At 40.4% G+C, this 21130-nt stretch overlaps 2 protein-coding genes and 1 long non-coding RNA gene across 3 annotated transcripts; 1 reads left to right on the top strand and 2 right to left on the bottom strand.

Annotated features, from left to right (window-relative positions):
* Positions 1-927: 927 nt before the first annotated feature.
* LOC311133359 (docking protein 5-like) lies at positions 928-7803 on the top strand. The gene is made up of 7 exons (XM_084166859.1): positions 928-1065; positions 1177-1284; positions 1743-1857; positions 3669-3788; positions 4145-4334; positions 6013-6130; positions 7107-7803. Exons 1-7 carry the CDS (start codon positions 985-987, stop codon positions 7119-7121), a joined length of 747 nt encoding a protein of 248 aa, XP_084022985.1. The 5' UTR covers positions 928-984; the 3' UTR covers positions 7122-7803.
* Positions 7804-15827: 8024 nt separating this feature from the next.
* Positions 15828-21130, bottom strand: nat8l2 (N-acetyltransferase 8-like 2). Its single transcript, XM_084167895.1, has 2 exons — positions 20747-21130; positions 15828-17943 (listed from the first exon to the last, which is right to left on the bottom strand). Coding segments are annotated over exons 1-2 (690 nt in total). The 5' UTR covers positions 20748-21130; the 3' UTR covers positions 15828-17254.
* On the bottom strand, positions 17976-20727 carry LOC311134273. Its single transcript, XR_014613668.1, has 3 exons — positions 19517-20727; positions 18437-19443; positions 17976-18390 (listed from the first exon to the last, which is right to left on the bottom strand). It is a non-coding gene; the product is annotated as an uncharacterized lncRNA (long non-coding RNA).

The raw sequence follows: 21130 nt of genomic DNA, 5'->3' as shown, positions 1-21130 counted from the left end.
CTTCATGTCTTAAAGTAATGATGGACTGTTGTTTCTCTTTGATTATTTGAGCTGTTCTTGCCATAATATGGACTTGGTCTTTTACCAAATAGGGCTATCTTCTGTATACCCCCTCTACCTTGTCACAACACAACTGATTGGCTCAAACGCATTAAGAAGGAAAGAAATTCCACAAAAAACTTTTAACAAGGCACACCTATTAATTGAAATGCATTCCAGGTGACTACCTCATGAGGCTGGTTGAGAGAATGACAATAGTGTGCAAAGCTGTCATCAAGGCAAAGGGTGGCTATTTGAAGAATCTCAAATATAAAATATATTTTGATTTGTTTAACACTTTTTTGGTTACTACATGATTCCATTTGTGTTATTTCATAGTTTTGATGTCTTCACTATTATTCTACAATGCAAAAAATAGTAAAAAATAAAGAAAAACCCTGGAATGAGTAGGTGTGTCCAAACTTTTGACTGGTACTGTATAAAAAAATAAAAGGCAGTGGATCTGGCTTCTAAGTCCAGAGTTGAATTTGAGGAGGCTAGAGTATGCCGTAGCAACGGTTGGAAGAGTTGCTTCTAACACGGTAAACATAAATAGGAGAACAGACAGAGACAGGGTTTGATCGAGGATATATTTATTTATGGTTATATTTATATGTAAGTCTCAAGGTTGACAGGCTACTAATTAGGGGTCCTGTGAGAATCCTGGTTCTTTGGACTAGATCCCTCCCTACCGAATATAAACTTCAGACTCACTGTGTCTCTCTCTCTCTCTCTCACCCCCCCCCCCCCCCCCCACCCAACCGCCTCACCCATAATATCTACATCACAGAAGGAGATCAGTCCCATAATAGTCCCATGAGCATCAGGCTATAGCAATACTCTTGCGTTACACTGCTTTGTATTGTCAAATCAGAGACGGGAGACAACTGATAAAGAGATTAAGGGAACTTCTATGTGCCAGTTTCTCCCAAGCATGAGTGTCTGATGGGGGTTCAAGCAATGGATTTGTGTTTTAATGACATTGTTAAACAGGGATATGTGTATTTTCGCAGCAAGCATTTATGGGTAAGTGCCTGCTTTCAAACCAGCCTGAGACCAATTTAATCTAAATCAATGGACCCAGAGTAGATGAACGCGCTGTCAACTCTTTTCTCAATCATTCTCTCGTATGTCCAGATCTATCGGCGGTGCTGGCTTGTTCTAAGAAGAGGCTCCAGTAAAGGGGCAAAGCGATTGGAGAGGTTCTCAAATGAACAAGCGGCTAACTGCCATTGTCACCACAAAGTAAGCAATCAAATTCAAATACTGGAGTGGTACCACTGGCGTTTTCTTTGGAGATTGTGTTGTTTTTTTCCCCATGATTATCAATGACATCGAAAGTAGTGGTTATTTTGTTGATTTGTGAAAATGAGAGTCTTTGCACACTCAAATGTACCACAGGGTCTCGACAACAAACGATAAGAGATATAGATGTAGAAGTATAAAGAGGATTCGCTCACTGTTTGCTTGCTGTGAGGTTAAATTGACATATAGCTTTGTAGCTTTAGAGATGAAATAACTATGTTTCAACGACAGAGATCCTATTAAAAGTTTTATATGTAATTCTATAGTTTCAACAACCTGACAAAGACTGTGTTGGTAGAAGTGTTGTTATTATATAATGAAAGCTTTATTATTAAAGAACCCTTTTGGGAGCAACAAACAGGGCCATTATTGTGTCCATTTGTCCTATATCTTTTCAGGTGACAGACCTCACAAAAATAAGAAATGTTACCAGACCCCCACGGGATAAAAAGAAACACGCGGTGGTCCTGACTTTCAATGACGACTCACCAAAGGCTTTTGCATGTGATTCAGGTGAGTTTGGGACACATTAACTTAATGTTGTATTGAATTGAACTGAATTGAGTTGACTTGACTTGAGTTGACTTGAGCTGACATTAACTAACTTATTTTGTCAACATAACTAACTACAAATATATATACAGTGGCTTGCGAAAGTATTCACCCCCTTGGCATTCTTCCTATTTTGTTGCCTTACAACCTGGAATTAAAATTGATTTTTGGGGGGGTTTGTATCATTTGATTTACACAACATGCCTACCACTTTGAAGATGTGAAATATATTTTTTTGTGAAACAAACAAGAAATAAGACAAAAAAACTGAAAACTTGAGCGTGCATAACTATTCACCCCCTCAAAGTCAATACTTTGTAGAGCCACTTTTTGCAGGAATTACAGCTGCAAGTCTCTTAGGGTATGTCTCTATAAGCTTGGCACATCTAGCCACTGGGATTTTTGCCCATTCTTCAAGGCAAAACTGCTCCAGCTCCTTCAAGTTGGATGGGTTCCGCTGGTGTAAAGCAATCTTTAAGTCATACCACAGATTCTCAATTGGATTGAGGTCTGGGCTTTGACTAGGCCATTCCAAGACATTTAAATGTTTCCCTTTAAACCACTTCAGTGTTGCTTTAGCAGTATGCTTAGGGTCATTGTCCTGCTGGAAGATGAACCTCCGTCCCATTCTCAAATCTCTGGAAGACTGAAACTGGTTTCCCTCAAGAATTTCCCTGTGTTTAGCACCATCCATCATTCCTTCAATTCTGACCAGTTTCCCAGACCCAGCCGATGAAAAACATCCCCACCGCATGATGCTGCCACCACCATGCTTCACTATGGGGATGGTGTTCTCGGGTTGAAGAGATGTATTGGGTTTGCACCAGACATGGCGTTTTCCTTGATGGCCAAAAAGCTAAATTTTAGTCTAATCTGACCAGAGTACCTTCTTCCATATGTTTGGGGAGTCTCCCACATGGTTTTGGCGAACACCAAACGTGTTTGCTTATTTTTTTCTTTAAGCAATGTTTTTTTTTCTTGCCACTCTTCCGTAAAGCCCAGCTCTGTGAAGTGTACGGCTTAAAGTGGTCCTATGGACAGATACTCCAATCTCCGCTGTGGAGCTTTGCAGCTCCTTCAGGGTTATCTTTGGTCTCTTTGTTGCCTCTCTGATTAATGCCCTCCTTGCCTGGTCCGTGAGTTTTGGTGGGCGGCCCTCTCTTGGCAGGTTTGTTGTGGTGCCATATTCTTTCCATTTTTTAATAATGGATTAAATGGTGCTCCGTGGGATGTTCAAAGTTTCGGATATTTTCTTATAACCCAACCCTGATCTGTACTTCTCCACAACTTTGTCCCTGACCTGTTTGGAGAGCTCCTTGGTCTTCATGGTGCCGCTTGTTTGGTGGTGCCCCTTGCTTAGTGGTGTTGCAGACTCTGGGGCCTTTCAGAACAGGTGTATATATACTGAGATCATGTGACATGGGACTTTATTTAACTAATTATGTGACTTCTGAAGGTAATTGGTCGCACCAGATCTTATTTAGGGGCTTCATAGCAAAGGGGGTGAATACATATGCACGCACCACTTTTCTGTTATTTATTTTTTTGAATTTTTTGAAACACATTAATTTTTTCATTTCACTTCACCAATTGAGCACATAATTGTGTATGTCCATTACATAAAATCCAAATAAAAATCAATTTAAATTACAGGTTGTAATGCAACAAAATAGGAAAAACGGCAAGGGGGATGAATACTTTTGCAAGGCACTGTATTTTTTTAAACAAGTATAACACATTCTAAAAGTGTTTCTTTCAACAACTCATAACAGAGTTGGACGCCAAGGAATGGTGCAAAGTGCTACGAATGGAATGTCTGGAGACCAGAATGACTGACCTAACCTTGGAGGAGCCAGTCCTACTTAACATGAACCTGCATCGAGATCACAGAGGTATAGACCACATTCGTATAATATTCCAGTAATGACACAAGCTACTATACTGATCAAATGCTTTGAATAACTGGGGTCGAAAAATACGAGCAACATGCTTTAAAGGCCCAATCTGTCATCTGAAAAAACAATAAACCGACTACATTTGGCGTGATAGAAAGCTGAGGGAAGGGGCTCTAAATAAAGGAAGCACTCTCACATTCATAGGAGCTATAAATATTTAACCATATTTTGAAACTATAGATTACATAATATAAGTAACATTCTTCAATTGTATTAGTTTAAACTAGCAAAATAAATATCACAGATCACACCTTTTTCTCTGGTTTATCAATGTATTCTGTTCTCTTTTCCAGAGCAGTTCCACGTATTCATGAAGCCGTCACAGTGTATGGATTTCAATGGGGAATGTAATCTTCAGATCACTTGTGACACTCTCTTGCTGTGGGACACCCAGAACCCTTGTCTCAAAATCACATCCTGGCCACTGCGGTCACTTCGCCGTTACGGTCGGGGTCAAAACTGGTTCACATTCGAAGCTGGGAGGTGAGGATCTGGGTAGAAAACCACTTGATAAGAATTGTACTAACCAAGGTAATGTATATACAGTATAACCAAGTCAATATAGTTTGTAGCTGTCTGGATACTGTATGTTGACTAAGAATCAGAGCCATACATCATACATCTAAATACGTAAGTGACCTCATAGACCAAGAGGTGTGTCCAGTATACCACTTGGGGGCAGGGTTGATGCAGGGTTCATACCCTGTCCTAGGACTCTTTGGGTGCGTCCCAATAATATCTCCTTTCTCCTGAAGTGTGCACATGGGCTAGTGGGAATAGCCATATTTATTATACCAGTCATTTCATTTCTAATCATTGAAGAGAATTGATAAGTGCACTTTTATTTATTATTATTTTTAATTTTTTTAGGGGGTATATCGGCTTTAATATTGCAGATAGATTGTAACTTCCATCAATGTAATTGTCTGCATCACTTCCAATCCCCCATATGTTTTTTTTTCTTCTTTTTTTCTCGCATATATATATATATATATATACACATACATACATACATACATACATACATACATACATACATACATACATACACATACATACATACATACACATACATACATACATATATGCATATACATACATATATATATATACATACATATCCTTTAAAAATATATATATTTCCCTTTATTACTTTCCAACCCCACCATCCCTTCCCTAATTGGAGTAAACTAGTGAACAACAATGCTTACGCCTCTACTTCATGCTTATACATACTATATACATTTTAACTGCATTCTTTGGGAGGAAGGAGAGATAATTTGGACAAAGCCCTAACCTCCATTCCAATGGACTTCCCTCCATTCACCCTGCTCTACTCCATTACCAGTGATCACTGCTCTGAAACAGCTGATCTGAAACGGCTGATCTGAAACGGCTGATCTGAAACGGCTGATCTGAAACGGCTGATCTGAAACGGCTGATCTGAAACGGCTGATTTTAAACGGCTGATCTGAAACGGCTGATTTTAAACGGCTGATCTGAAACAGCTGATCTGAAATGGCTGATCTGAAATGGCTGATCTGAAACGGCTGCTCTGAAACAGCTGATCTGAAACGGCTGATCTGAAACGGCTGATCTGAAATGGCTGATCTGAAACGGCTGATCTGAAATGGCTGCTCTGAAACGGCTGATCTGAAATGGCTGATTTTAAACGGCTGATCTGAAACGGCTGCTCTGAAACGGCTGATCTGAAATGGCTGATCTGAAACGGCTGCTCTGAAACGGCTGATCTGAAATGGCTGATCTGAAACAGCTGATCTGAAATGGCTTAATAGGTGAAAGTAAGACGGTTGATACCTATCCAGTCCTTTGACCAGTCAGAAGTCCTCAAGGGAAAGTGACAGGGAGTTATCTAAGATTATGAAACACCTTTGGGTTACACTAAATAATATCTTTAGTCAATAAGCGATTGTATGCTTTATAAATTATAATAAACGTTATAAATGCTTATGGATTGTAATGCTTATAAATGTTTACAAATAATGTAATAATCATGTATTATCAGTATAGTATTTATCAATGTTGGCTCATGCTTATTTATCATAGTTATTGGAAAGTGTAAGTGACTATTGGGAGTCTGTACCAAATTAATTTTTCATAGGACATTCACAGAATTAACGGTCAAATGTATTTTCCACAGGATGTGTGACACTGGAGAGGGACTCTTCACTTTTCAGACGCTACAGGGAGAGCTGATCTATCATAGAGTGAATGCAGCGGTGTTAGCCACTGTGGAGCAAGAGGACTGGCTATGCTGTGTACGTTAACCACTTTCCCATCACACCTGGGTTCAAATGCTATTTGAAGTCTTTAAAATACTTTCAGCATTTGCTTAAATCTGCCTGGAGTGCCAGGTGGGCGGGGTTTGCACTTTTGGGACTTTTGTAATGTTGGCTCCATTGCAACAGGCAAAACTCTATCAAGCACAGCTAAAGTATTTGAACCCAGGTCTGATTCACATACAGTCTTATTGTGCCTGTACACAACACTGCCCAGTTTAATTTCTGTAATCTCCCCATAATAATGCAGTCAAGCATGACACAATCAAGACAAATCTCCTCAAGGCCCAGGGCCGGATTATTGAATGGGTACTCAGGGCAAGTGCCCCGTGGCCCCCGACCTCCAGGGGGGCCCCAACTCTGGAGGGTTGGAAGTCGGGGGGCCCCCAGATAGCAGATGATAGCAAAATGTGTAAAATTGCAGGAAATTAGCTTTAAAACTGCACAATGTTCTCTTGTGTAGAATAGCATTATAAAACTGCACAGTTTTCTCTCTGCACCATGGCAAAATGTGTAGAATAGCATTATAAAACTGCACAGTTTTCTCTCTGCACCATGGCAAAACAAACAGAAAAAATCTAAAAAAATAAAGAAATGTGTTTTTGCCCAGGGGTCCCAAATGCTGTAATCCGACCCTGTCTAGGCCCATATTCAAAATGTGTCTCAGAGTATACTGCACAGGAGTGCTGACCTTGGATCAGTTTTGACTGTTAGATGTTTTCATAATTCATCAGATTATGGACAGGGGGGCTGATCCTTGATCAGCACTCGTACTCTGAGACACTTGTGAAATGAGATAGAACTTGAGCCCAACTCTGCCACCTACTGCTTATCCATGTGTATTAAAACATTACGTATCAGCAGTCATTGTGCATTCTCACTTCCATTGTCTTTTTTTTTTTGTTAATGCACCTTCAATCGAATGACCCTTAAAATGTGTTCCATCTCCATTTAGGATGCGAGGAAGTAAGGCTCAGAGAGGAGAACCAGAGAGTCTACAAGACCTTGGTCTCTGTGCTGACACTGCTGACGGTCCAGTCACAATCCTTGATCCCATTTGGAATCAGATTAAATATATTCACTGTATATCAGTTTGATGGTCATAGTTGTTTTTTTGAAAACAATGTTCAGATATGAAGGAATTACATAAACACAAAGGCCTACATATTTATGTACTGGAATCCTTCAATATATTTTCAGTTAAAACTATCGAAGTTATCAATTTTTGTCTGCTTTTTGCATTTTGATAGTTTGTGTGAATATTAGTTTTTGCTTTTAATAGTACAGGTAACTGCCAAAATAAAGGAAACGATTGAGTAATTGAGGGATACAAAGTATATTGAAAGCAGGTACTTCCACACAGGTGTGGTTCCTGAGTTAATTAAGATCTCATCATGCTTAGGATCATGTGTAAAAATGCCCAGTTGCCCATTATGTTAGCTACCATGGCTAGAAGAAGAGATCTCAGTGACTTTGAAAGAGGGGTCTCAAAGGAGCATAGGGGGTTTAAAGGGTGTGTGTCTCAACCCAATTGAACACTTATGGGAGATTCTGCAGCGCCTGAGACAGCGTTTTCCACCACCATAAACAAAAATGTTCATGGAAGAATGGTGTACACTTGTAGCATCAATGCCAAGGTGCATTGAAGCTATTCTGGCGGCTCGTGGTTGCCCAGCGCCCTATTAAGACACTTTATGTTGGTGTTTCTTTTATTTTGGCAGTTACCTGTACATTACTGTTGAATTTATTAATGTTAATTAATGTTAATAAATGAGTTATTAAAAATGATTATAAAGACTAGCCTTTAGTTCCCATTGTTTGCCATATGCGTCAAAGATGAATACCTTCTAATGTATGTATAGAGCAGAGAGAACTGATCTGTGAGTCTTCGTAATACACCAGAATCTGCATGTGCCTAACACAGAGGAAAAATCTGGACGTCTCACTATTAGACGGACAACACATTCAAGCTTACATTTATGGTGGATACTTAAAACTTCCCGTTTCAATTAACGACTTGTCTCACCAACAACAGCAAGAAAAAGGCTAATTTAGTGTGATTTAAGATTCAATTAGGCTTCTTTGGTGAATGATGGTGACGAAACATTAAAACCAAGATTGTGATCTGGCTGGCCTAGTGGTAATGCCTCGTCCTCCGGCAAACAGCACAAGATTGACAACATACTATACATACTATCCAGAGAGAAACAATGGATCTGACAGGGGAGAGGTATGCAGACTAACATGATCTCTCAGTGAGAATACTTATATACACTGAGTGTATAAAACATTAGGAACACCTGCTCTTTCCATGACATAGACTGACCAGGTGAATCCAGGTGAAAGCTGTGATCCCTTATTGATTTCACCTGTTAAAGCTACTTCAATCAGTTTAGATGAAGGGGAGGAGACAGGTTCATTTTTTACTGCAGGGCTAAATCAGGGTCAAACAGTGTTTCTTGATAGTCTTAAACAAATCTACTTTGAAACAAAAGTATACACCTCACACACATGGTTATGGGCTTAAAAAAAGAAGACATGTTTACTATGTCAGATATAGAGTTGAAATGTATTACATTTTCTGTTTATATCCCAATATTACACTTTATATACATCACAGAAGACTGAAATATAACAACATCGTTTGACATAGAAACACTTTAAATAATGTTTATTAATTATGAAAAATATTAATAACATTCCACCCATGAGGCTACTAGTCATTTGAGGAATTAAGGAGGATTTTTAAGCCTCGAGACAATCGAGACATGGATTGTGTGTGTGTGCCATTCAGAGGGTGAATGGGCAAGACAAAAAATGTAAGTGCCTTTGAGCGGGGTACGGTAGTAGGTGGCAGGCCCACCGGTTTGAGTATTTCAAGAAGTGCAACGCTGCTGCGTTTTTCAAGAAGTGCAACGCTGCTGCGTTTTTCACGCTCAACAGTTTCCCGTGTGTCACAAGAATGGTCCACCACCCAAAGGACATCCAGCCAACTTTACACAACTGTGGGAAGCATTGGAGTAAACATGGGTCAGCATCCGACAGCTTTCGACACCTTGCAGAGGTGACACAATCCAGCCACATGAGGTCTAGTTTTGGAGCAGTGGCTTCTTCCTTGCTGAGCGGCCTTTCAGGTTATGTCGATATAGGACTCGTTTTACTGTGGATATACAGTGGGGGAAAAAAGTATTTAGTCAGCCACCAATTGTGCAAGTTCTCCCACTTAAAAAGATGAGAGGCCTGTAATTTTCATCATAGGTACACGTCAACTATGACAGGCAAAATGAGGAAAATAAATCCTGAAAATCACATTGTATGATTTTTTATGAATTTATTTGCAAATTATGGAGGAAAATAAGTATTTGGTCAATAACAAAAGTTTCTCAATACTTTGTTATATACCCTTTGTTGGCAATGACACAGGTCAAACGTTTTCTGTAAGTCTTCACAAGGTTTACACATATGTTGCTGGTATTTTGGCCCATTCCTCCATGCAGATCTCCTCTAGAACAGTGTTGTTTTGGGGCTGTCGCTGGGCAACACGGACTTTCAACTCCTTCCAAAGATTTTCTATGGGGTTGAGATCTGGAGACTGGCTAGGCCACTCCAGGACCTTGAAATGCTTCTTACGAAGCCACTCCTTCATTGCCCGGGCGGTGTGTTTGGGATCATTGTCATGCTGAAAGGTATGGTGTTCTTTGGATGCAACTCAGCATTCTTTGTCCTCCAAACACGACGAGTTTAGTTTTTACCAAAAAGTTCTATTTTGGTTTCATCTGACCATATGACATTCTCCCAATCCTCTTCTGGATCATCCAAATGCACTCTAGCAAACTTCAGACGGGCCTGGACATGTACTGGCTTAAGCAGGGGGACACGTCTGGCACTGCAGGATTTGAGTCCCTGGCGGCGTAGTGTGTTACTGATGGTAGGCTTTGTTACTTTGGTCCCAGCTCTCTGCAGGTCATTCACTAGGTCCCCCCGAGTGGTTCTGGGATTTTTGCTCACCGTTCTTGTGATCATTTTGACCCCACGGGGTGAGATCTTGCGTGGAGCCCCAGATCGAGGGAGATTATCAGTGGTCTTGTATGTCTTCCATTTCCTAATAATTGCTCCCACAGTTGATTTCTTCAAACTAAGCTGCTTACCTATTGCAGATTCAGTCTTTCCAGCCTGGTGCAGGTCTACAATTTTGTTTCTGGTGTCCTTTGACAGCTCTTTGGTCTTGGCCATAGTGGAGTTTGGCGTGTGACTGTTTGAGGTTGTGGACAGGTGTCTTTTATACTGATAACAAGTTCAAACAGGTGCCATTAATACAGGTAACGAGTGGAGGACAGAGGAGCCTCTTAAAGAAGAAGTTACAGGTCTGTGAGAGCCAGAAATCTTGCTTGTTTTCCACAATAATTTGCAAATAAATTCATAAAGAATCATACAATGTGATATTGCAATTTGTCTGTCATAGTTGACGTGTACCTCTGATGAAAATTACAGGCCTCTCTCATCTTTTTAAGTGGGAGAACTTGCACAATTGGTGGCTGACTAAATACTTTTTTCCCCCACTGTAGATACTTTTGTACCTGTTTCCTCCAGCATCTTCACAAGGTCCTTTGCTGTTGTTCTGGGATTGATTCGCACTTTTCGCACCAAAGTACATTAATCTCTAGGAGACAGAACGTGTCTCCTTCCTGAGCGGTATGACGGCTGCGTGGTCCCATGGTGTTTATACTTGCTTACTATTGTTTGTACAGATGAACGTGGTACCTTCAGGCGTTTGGAAATTACTCCCAAGGATGAACCAGACTTGTGGAGGTCTATCATTTTTTTGTCATGCACAAAGTAGATGTCCTAACCGACTTGCCAAAACTATAGTTTGTTAACAAGAAATATGTGGAGTGGTTGAAAAGCTAGTTTCAATGACTCCAACCTAATTGTATGTAAACTTCACCTGGTCAATCTATGTCTTGGAAAGAGCAGGTTTTCTTAATGTTTTGTATACTCAGTGTAATTACACATAATAATTCACATTTCCTTTTGCTGCAGGATTATTTTCCTGCTGTAGCAAACTTGCTCAAATTAAGATCCTACATCTGTAGTGAATAAGCTGCTATTTGGAATGCACACAAGGACTCTGTTGATAAATAGTTCTAGTTTGTTATTTGGGTGTGTAATAGACCCTTTCCAATGATAGAAAATGATGTTGATGTCACTCACAGAATTTATTCCCAAAGGCAAATCACGTTTTTAAAAGCATTTCAAAAGTGTTTCTGTATCTTGCATTTCACAAGAGAGAAAATATGTTATGCTATTTCTAGCTATGTTATGATACAGAAACTCAGAGAGCATAAACAAAAAGCTGATGCAAAGATGTTGGAAAGTGGCATTGTGATCACCGACAACGATTGTGATTACCGACAGGCCTGATCAACGACAACGATGAGACAGCCTATTGGGAGGAGGTCAGAGGCCTGGCAGTGTGTTGCCAGGACAACAACCTCTCCCTCAATGTGATCAAGACAAAGGAGATGATCGTGGACTACAGGAAAAGGAGGGCTGAGCACACCCCCATTCTCATCGATGGGGCTGTTGTGGAGCAGGTTGAGAGCTTCAAGTTCCTTGATGTCCACATCACCAACAAACTATCATGGTCCAAACACACCAAGACAGTCATGAAGAGGGCACGACAATGCCTATTCCCCATCAGGAGACTGAAAAGATTTGGCATGGGTCCTCGGATCTTCAAAAAGTTATTTAGCTGCACCATCGAGAGCATCCTGACTGGTTGCATCACCGCCTGGTATGGCAACTGCTAGGCCTCCGACCACAAGGCGCTACAGAGGGTAGTGCGTACGACCCAGTACATCCCTGGGGCCAAACTTCCTGCCATCCAGGACCTCTATACCAGGCGGTGTCAGAGGAAGGTCCAAAAATTGCCAAAGACTCCAGCCACCCTAGTCATAGAATGTTCTCTCTGCTACCCCACAGCAAGCGGTACCGGAGCGCCAAGTCTCGGTCCAAAAGGCTTCTTAACAGCTTCTACCCCCAAGCCATAAGACTTCTGAAGAGCTAATCAAATGGCTACTCGGACTATTTGCATTGTCCCTCCCCCCTCTTTTACACTGCATATTACCTCAATTACCTTGACTAACCTGTACCAACGCACATTGACTCGGTACCGGAACCCCTATATATAGCCTCGTTATTGTTATTTTATTGTAACTTTTTTCGTTAAGGGCTTGTAAGTAAGCATTTCATGGTAAGGTCTACACCTGTTGTATTCGGCGCGTGTGACAAATAACATTTGATTTGATTTGATTTGATCAATGCAGTCACATCACATGGGACAAATCAAAAATTCACAAGACAACAAAACTTTGGTACCACTTTAAACGAACAGCAGGTTACAAAAGCTTTATAAAGCATCCAGAATGTCTTCATAAGGACTGCATAGATTTAAAAGCAACATCATACTACTTTATACATGTCCTTACATCTGGCGCCTTTTATCATTGTTTATATAGCATGGCTTTTAGCCAATCCGAATTCAGGGCTCAAACCACCCAGTTTATAATTCCATATATAGCATGACATACAGTGAGAGAAAAAAGTATTTGATCCCCTGCTGATTTTGTACGTTTGCCCACTGACAAAGAAATGATCAGTCTATAATTTTAATGGTAGGTTTATTTGAACAGTGAGAGACAGAATAACAACAAAATAAACCAGAAAAACGCATGTCAAAAATGTTATAAATTGATTTGAATTTTAATGAGGGAAATAAGTATTTGACCCCCTCTCAATCAAAAAGATTTCTGGCTCCCAGGTGTCTTTTATACAGGTAACGAGCTGAGATTAGGAGCACGCTCTTAAAGGGAGTGCTCCTAATCTCAGCTTGTTACCTGTATAAAAGACACCAGTCCACAGAAGCAATCAATCAATCAGATTCCAAACTCTCCACCAGACCAAAGAGCTCTCCAAGGATGTCAGGGACAAGATTGTAGACCTACACAAGGCTGGAATGGGCTACAAGACCATTGCCAAGCAGCTTGGTGAGAAGGTGACAACAGTTGGTGCGATTATTCGCAAATGGAAGAAACACAAAATAACTGTCAATCTCCCTCTGCCTGGGGCTCCATGCAAGATCTCACCTCGTGGAGTTGTAATGATCATGAGAACGGTGCGGAATCAGCCCAGAACTACACGGGAGGATCTTGTCAATGATCTCAAGGCAGCTGGGACCATAGTCACCAAGAAAACAATTGGTAACACACTACGCCGTGAAGGACTGAAATCCTGCAGCGCCCGCAAGGTCCCCCTGCTCAAGAAAGCACATATACAGGGCCGTCTGAAGTTTGCCAATGAACATCTGAATGATTCAGAGGAGAACAGGGTGAAAGTGTTGTGGTCAGATGAGACCGAAATGGAGCTCTTTGGCATCAACTCAACTCGCCGTGTTTGGAGGAGGAATGCTGCCTATGACCCCAAGAACACCATCCCCACCGTCAAACATGGAGGTGGAAACATTATGCTTTGGGGTTGTTTTTCTGCTAAGGGGACAGGACAACTTCACCGCATCAAAGGGACGATGGACGGGGCCATGTTCTGTCAAATCTTGGATGAGAACCTCCTTCCCTCAGCCAGGGCATTGAAAATGGGTCGTGGATGGGTATTCAAGCATGACAATGACCCAAAACACACGGCCAAGGCAACAAAGGAGTGGCTCAAGAAGAAGCACATTAAGGTCCTGGAGTGGCCTAGCCAGTCTCCAGACCTTAATCCCATAGAAAATCTGTGGAGGGAGCTAAAGGTTCGAGTTGCCAAACGTCAGCCTCGAAACCTTAATGACTTGGAGAAGATCTGCAAAGAGGAGTGGGACAAAATCCCTACTGAGATGTGTGCAAACCTGGTGGCCAACTACAAGAAACGTCTGACCTCTGTGATTGCCAACAAGGGTTTTGCCACCAAGTACCAAGTCATGTTTTGCAGAGGGGTCAAATACTTATTTCCCTCATTAAAATGCAAATCAATTTATAACATTTTTGACATGCGTTTTTCTGGATTATTTTGTTGTTATTCTGTCTCTCACAGTTCAAATAAACCTACCATTAAAATTATAGACTGATCATTTCTTTGTCAGTGGGCAAACATACAAAATCAGCAGGGGATCAAATACTTTTTTCCCCTCACTGTATGCTTATGAGACAACATTTAGATGAACATTTTGTGCTAGTAAGAATAGACAACAAGAACAACACTAACATGTTAGTTTTTTTTGTTTTACTCATTGTTTTATTCAAGTTAAAATATTAATATTTCGGCTATCAATAGCCTTCATCAGAACAATAACAAAGGGAATGGACAAGTACATATAGGTCATATATATATATATAAAGAGTACATGTAGGTCATATAGTATATGTAGTACATACAGGTCATATAGTATATATATATATATATATATATATATATATTACATATAGCTCATATAGTATATATATATATATATATATATATATATATTCACACACTACCGTTCAAAAGTTTGGTGTCACTTAGAAATGTCCTTGTTTTCGAAAGAAAAGCAATTATTTTGTCCATTAAAATAACATCAAATTGATCAGAAATACAGAGTAGACAGTGTTAATGTTGTAAATGGCTATTGTAGCTGGAAACGGCTGATTTTTAATGGAATATCTACATAGGCGTACAGAGGCCCATTATCAGCAACCATCAGTCCTGTGTTCCAATGGCACGTTGTGTTTGCTAATCCAAGTTTATCATTTTAAAAGGCTAATTGATCATTAGAAAACCCTTTTGCAATTATGTTAGCACAGCTGAAAACTGTTGTGCTGATTAAAGAAGCAATAAAACTGACCTTCTTGAGACTAGTTTAGTATCTGGAGCAACAGCAATTGTGGGTTCGATTGCAGGCTCAAAATGGCCAGAAATAAATAACTTTCTTCTGAAACTCGTCAGTCTATTCTTGTTCTGAGAAATGAAGGCTATTCCATGCGAGAAATTGCCAAGAAACTGAAGATGTCGTACAACGCTGTGTACTACTCCCAGAATAGAAAGAGGAGTGGGAGGCCCCGGTGCACAACTGAGCAAGAGGACAAATACATTAGTGTCTAGTTTGAGAAACAGATGCCTCACAAGTCCTAAACTGGCAGCTTCATTAAATAGTACCGCAAAACACCAGTGTCAACGTCAACAGTGAAGAGGCGACTCCGGGATGCTGACCTTCTAAGGAAGAGTTGCAAAGAAAAAGCCATATCTCAGACTGGCCAATAAAAAGAAAAGATTAAGATGGGCAAAATGACACTGGACAGAGGAAGATTGGAAAAAAGTGTTATGGACAGACTAATCGAAGTTTGAGGTGTTCGGATCACAAAGAAGAACATTTGTGAGACGCAGACCAAATGAAAAGATGCTAGAGGAGTACTTGATGCCATCTGTCAAGCATGGTGGAGGCAATGTGATGGTCTGGGGGTGCTTTGGTGGTGGTAAAGTGGGAGATTTGTACAGGGTAATAGGGATCTTGAAGAAGGAAGGCTATCACTCCATTTTGCAATGCCATACCCTGTGGACGGCGCTTGATTGGAGCCAATTTCCTCCTACAACAGGACAATGACCCAAAGCACAGCTCCAAACTATGCAAGAACTATTTAGGGAAGAAGCAGTCAGCTGGTATTCTGTCTATAATGGAGTGGCCAGCACAGTCACCGGATCTCAACCCTATTGAGCTGTTGTGGGAGCAGCTTGACCGTATAGTACATTAAAAGTGCCCATCAAGCCAATCCAACTTGTGGGAGGTGCTTCAGGAAGCATGGGGTGAAATCTCTTCAGATTACCTCAACAAATTGACAACTAGAATGCCAAAGGTCTGCAAGACTCTAATTGCTGCAAATGGAGGATTCTTTGACGAAAGCAAAGTTTGAAGGAAACAATTATTATTTCAATTAAAAATCATTATTTCTAACCTTGTCAATGACTACATTTCCTATGCATTTTGCTATATTTCCTATCCAAACTCATTTCATGTATGTTTTCATGGAAAACAAGGAAATTTCTAAGTGACCCCAAACTTTTGAATGGTAGTGTATATATATATATAGTACATATAGGTCACATAGTATATATATAGTGCATATAGGTCATATAGTATATATATAGTACATATAGGTCATATAGTATATATATAGTACATATAGGTCACATAGTATATATATAGTACATATAGGTCATATAGTATATATATAGTACATATAGGTCACATAGTATATATATAGTACATATAGGTCACATAGTATATATATAGTACATATAGGTCACATAGTATATATATAGTACATATAGGTCATATAGTATATATATAGTGCATATAGGTCATATAGTATATATATATATATATATATATATATATATATATATATATATATATATATATATATATATATATACAGTACCTGTCAAAAGTTTGGACACACCTACTCATTCAAGGGTTTTTCTTAATTTTTACTATTTTATACATTGTTGAATAATAGTGAAGACATCAAAATTATGAAATAACACATATGGAATATTGTAGTAACCAAAAAAGTGTTAAACAAATCAAAATATATTTTATATTTATATTTTACATTTGAGATTCTTCAAAGTAGCCACCCTTTGCCTTGATGATAGCTTTGCACCATGAGAAAGTTTTTTTTGGGGGGTCGCGACTCTCAAGTGTGAAACTGAATGGGGAAAACACATATTTTGTGGTCCTCTGTAGCTCAGCTGGTAGAGCATGGCGCTTGTAACGCCAGGGTAGTGGGTTCGATACCCGGGACCACTCATACACAAAAATGTATGCACACATGACTGTAAGTCGCTTTGGATAAAAGCGTCTGTCTGCTAAATGGCATATTATATTATATTTTAATAGGCTACATATACTATTTCTATTTTATATTCATACCTTTGCTTATTCGATCTAGTCACTAATATAGGCCTACGGTTTTGCATCAAATTATTGTATCAAATACATTTAATCTGTGCTTCAGAACAAAAAAGAACCAAAAAGTTGCACGTCTTAACACTGACAATTCAAAATCAAGGGAAGGCCTATATGACTTTTTCCATCTTCAGAATGGTGACACGGGATACCAATGTCATCCATTCAGGAGAGTACGTCTTGGTGTGTGAGAGGATGTGTGAGAAGCCTACCTTCTTATACAGGGCCACTGCAGAAGTCTGGGTAGAACTGGTTTCCAGGACGACCTTAGAGAACCCTCGCTCCTTACAAAAGTCAATAACGGTCTGGGTCATCCTGGAACCGAGCCCTGTCCGACGACACTTCGACGATATAATCATTCTGAATAGTTCACCACACATCTCCCCGTCTCTTCCGCCCACCACCTTTTTGGCCACAACGGCCACCATACCTAAAATCTCAACCCTGCCGTTGACCTCAGTCTCAGCCACCCAGAAGCAGTTATCGGGGTGGCTCAGGTAGCATCCTGGAATGTCCTGCATGTCCGTGCGCAGTCTCTCTCTGACGAAGCTGGTGTACAGTTGGCTGCAGCAGTAGTAGACCAGACCTACCCAGGCTCCAGCCAACAGCAAGGCCCAGAGAGTAGACCCACCTCCCAGCATGTACCCAGACACAGAAAGGAACAGGGTCACACCCACATTGACAGGGTTGCTGATGGCGTTGTAGAACGAAGGGTTGATGTGCTCCAAGATGCCATCACTGAACAGGGTTAAGACAGCATCCTTGTCGGAGGGTCTGTATCGGCGAACCACAAAATGCACTATTGGAAGGAAATATTCCATATGATTAGACCTCTCCATAAGGTGTAGTTACAAACTGTGGAATGTTCCAGAGTATTATACCATACCATACTTTAGTACTATAATATATTGAATGAATTCAATGAAAATTAAAATGTATGGAAATAAAAACACAGTAATAGAAGTTGTTGGTAGATTTCAATTCTCCAAACAATACAGTACCCTGTGTAACCTACCTGATGTTCTCAGTGTAACCTGCCTGGTGTTCTCAGTGTAACCTACCTGGTGTTCTCAGTGTAACCTACCTGGTGTTCTCCAGTGTAACCTACCTGGTGTTCTCAGTGTAACCTACCTGGTGTTCTCAGTGTAACCTACCTGGTGTTCTCAGTGTAACCTGCCTGGTGTTCTCAGTGTAACCTGCCTGGTGTTCTCAGTGTAACCTATCTATCTGGTGTTCTCAGTGTAACCTACCTGGTGTTCTCAGTGTAACCTGCCTGGTGTTCTCAGTGTAACCTGCCTGGTGTTCTCAGTGTAACCTATCTATCTGGTGTTCTCAGTGTAACCTGCCTGGTGTTCTCAGTGTAACCTATCTATCTGGTGTTCTCAGTGTAACCTGCCTGGTGTTCTCAGTGTAACCTGCCTGGTGTTCTCAGTGTAACCTATCTATCTGGTGTTCTCAGTGTAACCTACCTGGTGTTCTCAGTGTAACCTGCCTGGTGTTCTCAGTGTAACCTGCCTGGTGTTCTCAGTGTAACCTGCCTGGTGTTCTCAGTGTAACCTATCTATCTGGTGTTCTCAGTGTAACCTACCTGGTGTTCTCAGTGTAACCTGCCTGGTGTTCTCAGTGTAACCTATCTATCTGGTGTTCTCAGTGTAACCTGCCTGGTGTTCTCAGTGTAACCTATCTATCTGGTGTTCTCAGTGTAACCTGTCTATCTGGTGTTCTCAGTGTAACCTGCCTGGTGTTCTCAGTGTGACCTATCTATCTGGTGTTCTCAGTGTAACCTGCCTGGTGTTCTCAGTGTAACCTATCTATCTGGTGTTCTCAGTGTAACCTACCTGGTGTTCTCAGTGTAACCTGCCTGGTGTTCTCAGTGTAACCTGCCTGGTGTTCTCAGTGTAACCTGCCTGGTGTTCTCAGTGTAACCTGCCTGGTGTTCTCAGTGTAACCTATCTATCTGGTGTTCTCAGTGTAACCTACCTGGTGTTCTCAGTGTAACCTGCCTGGTGTTCTCAGTGTAACCTATCTATCTGGTGTTCTCAGTGTAACCTGCCTGGTGTTCTCAGTGTAACCTATCTATCTGGTGTTCTCAGTGTAACCTGTCTATCTGGTGTTCTCAGTGTAACCTGCCTGGTGTTCTCAGTGTGACCTATCTATCTGGTGTTCTCAGTGTAACCTGCCTGGTGTTCTCAGTGTAACCTATCTATCTGGTGTTCTCAGTGTAACCTGCCTGGTGTTCTCAGTGTAACCTGCCTGGTGTTCTCAGTGTAACCTATCTATCTGGTGTTCTCAGTGTAACCTGCCTGGTATTCTCAGTGTAACCTATCTATCTGGTGTTCTCAGTGTAACCTGCCTGGTGTTCTCAGTGTAACCTATCTATCTGGTGTTCTCAGTGTAACCTATCTATCTGGTGTTCTCAGTGTAACCTATCTATCTGGTGTTCTCAGTGTAACCTATCTATCTGGTGTTCTCAGTGTAACCTATCTATCTGGTGTTCTCAGTGTAACCTATCTATCTGGTGTTCTCAGTGTAACCTATCTATCTTGTGTTCTCAGTGTAACCTATCTGGTGTTCTCAGTGTAACCTATCTGGTGTTCTCAGTGTAACCTATCTGGTGTTCTCAGTGTAACCTATCTATCTGGTGTTCTCAGTGTAACCTATCTATCTTGTGTTCTCAGTGTAACCTATCTGGTGTTCTCAGTGTAACCTATCTGGTGTTCTCAGTGAATCTGGTGTTCTCTTCTAAATGTATTTACTGTTACTTAACAACATACAATGTATAATGAATATAGGGTAATTGAATACGAAGTCCCCATCATTCAAATATATTTTGCATGTTAGGCACGTTCTTACAATTTCATGTTCATATTTGTAATACCAATGTCATATCTACTAGACCACTACATGTATTTCAAATGTGTCATACCAATGTCATATCAACCCACTATTAGGTCAGGGCTGATCTTGCCAAGTACCTCAACTTCATGATGACTTCATCCACGGAGTTGAGTGCAGACTAGAGTTTTTTTTCATGAACATATGACTCTTTCGAGTTGCTATGCAGTCGATACGTCAAAATGTACATTCTTAAACCTTTACCGTGTACGTATGTTTGTCCTCTGTTCTTGTGTTTGTTTGCTAAAATCCATATTTTTTTTATAAAACCTTATAATAAAACGTTAGTTAAATACAACCACCAACTGTTACTTATTGCTGTTGCTCTAAGATGGCAACTCAGGAATGCGCATGTGCCAACAATCTCAACAAGGAAACAGTCGGTGGTTGAACTTGATTAAAGTTTTATTTAAACATGTCAATTTTAGCAAACAAAGAAAGGCACTCAACAACAGAGGATGAACATAAGTACAAGGATTTTTAAGTATTGACTGCATAGCGACTCGAAAGTTCATTTGAAAAATTATAGTCTGCGCTCTCAACTCCGTGGATGAAATCATTATGGAGTTGAGGTACTTGTCAAAGGCTGATCAAGAAAATGTTAATTTGAGGGTACATCATCAGCATAATTACAATTTCTGATATAGGTCTAGCTGAGGAAACTCACTGCTCAAAGCTAAAACGTTACTCACAAAAAACACCCTTACTTTTTGAGATTCTGTCTGTGTATTTCCAGCCTTCTGTCCAATTCCAGCCTTGTGACTACCGATTAATGGTAGGCTATATTCAACAGCTGCAGAACGGATACAATGTAACTTCAAAAGGCGTAGGCTCTGGAAAAATGACTCTTTCAATAACAAAACGTTAAGTATAATCATTGAGTTTGAGCATAACCAACGTTTACTTATAAACTCGAACACTCAACTTCGTTTATGTCCGTGTAAAGTCCACACTGCAAATTGACCGAGTCAAGCTATTTCAAATTCAAGTCAAAATAAGATATAAACTACAAAATATTTCAGAGTAGGCTACATTACCGTTACAGTAAAGAGTTCGAGAATAAAAACACAACTTGCATGAAAGTTACACTA

The sequence above is a fragment of the Coregonus lavaretus genome, assembly GCF_964263955.1.
Source record: "Coregonus lavaretus genome assembly, chromosome: 8".
NCBI classification, from domain to species: Eukaryota; Metazoa; Chordata; class Actinopteri; order Salmoniformes; family Salmonidae; genus Coregonus; species Coregonus lavaretus.
The sequence above is the reverse complement of the archived record's forward strand: the minus strand, read 5'-3'. Positions and strand labels throughout refer to the sequence as shown.

Excerpts from the sequence above, each read along its gene's own strand:
- LOC311133359 (XM_084166859.1), top strand. The coding sequence starts at position 985 with ATGGGGGTTCAAGCAATGGATTTGTGTTTTAATGACATTGTTAAACAG. Across the intron at positions 1,066-1,176 it reads TTCGCAGCAAGCATTTATGG|ATCTATCGGCGGTGCTGGCT; the intron begins GTAAGTGCCTGC and ends TCGTATGTCCAG. Across the intron at positions 4,335-6,012 it reads TTCACATTCGAAGCTGGGAG|GATGTGTGACACTGGAGAGG; the intron begins GTGAGGATCTGG and ends TATTTTCCACAG.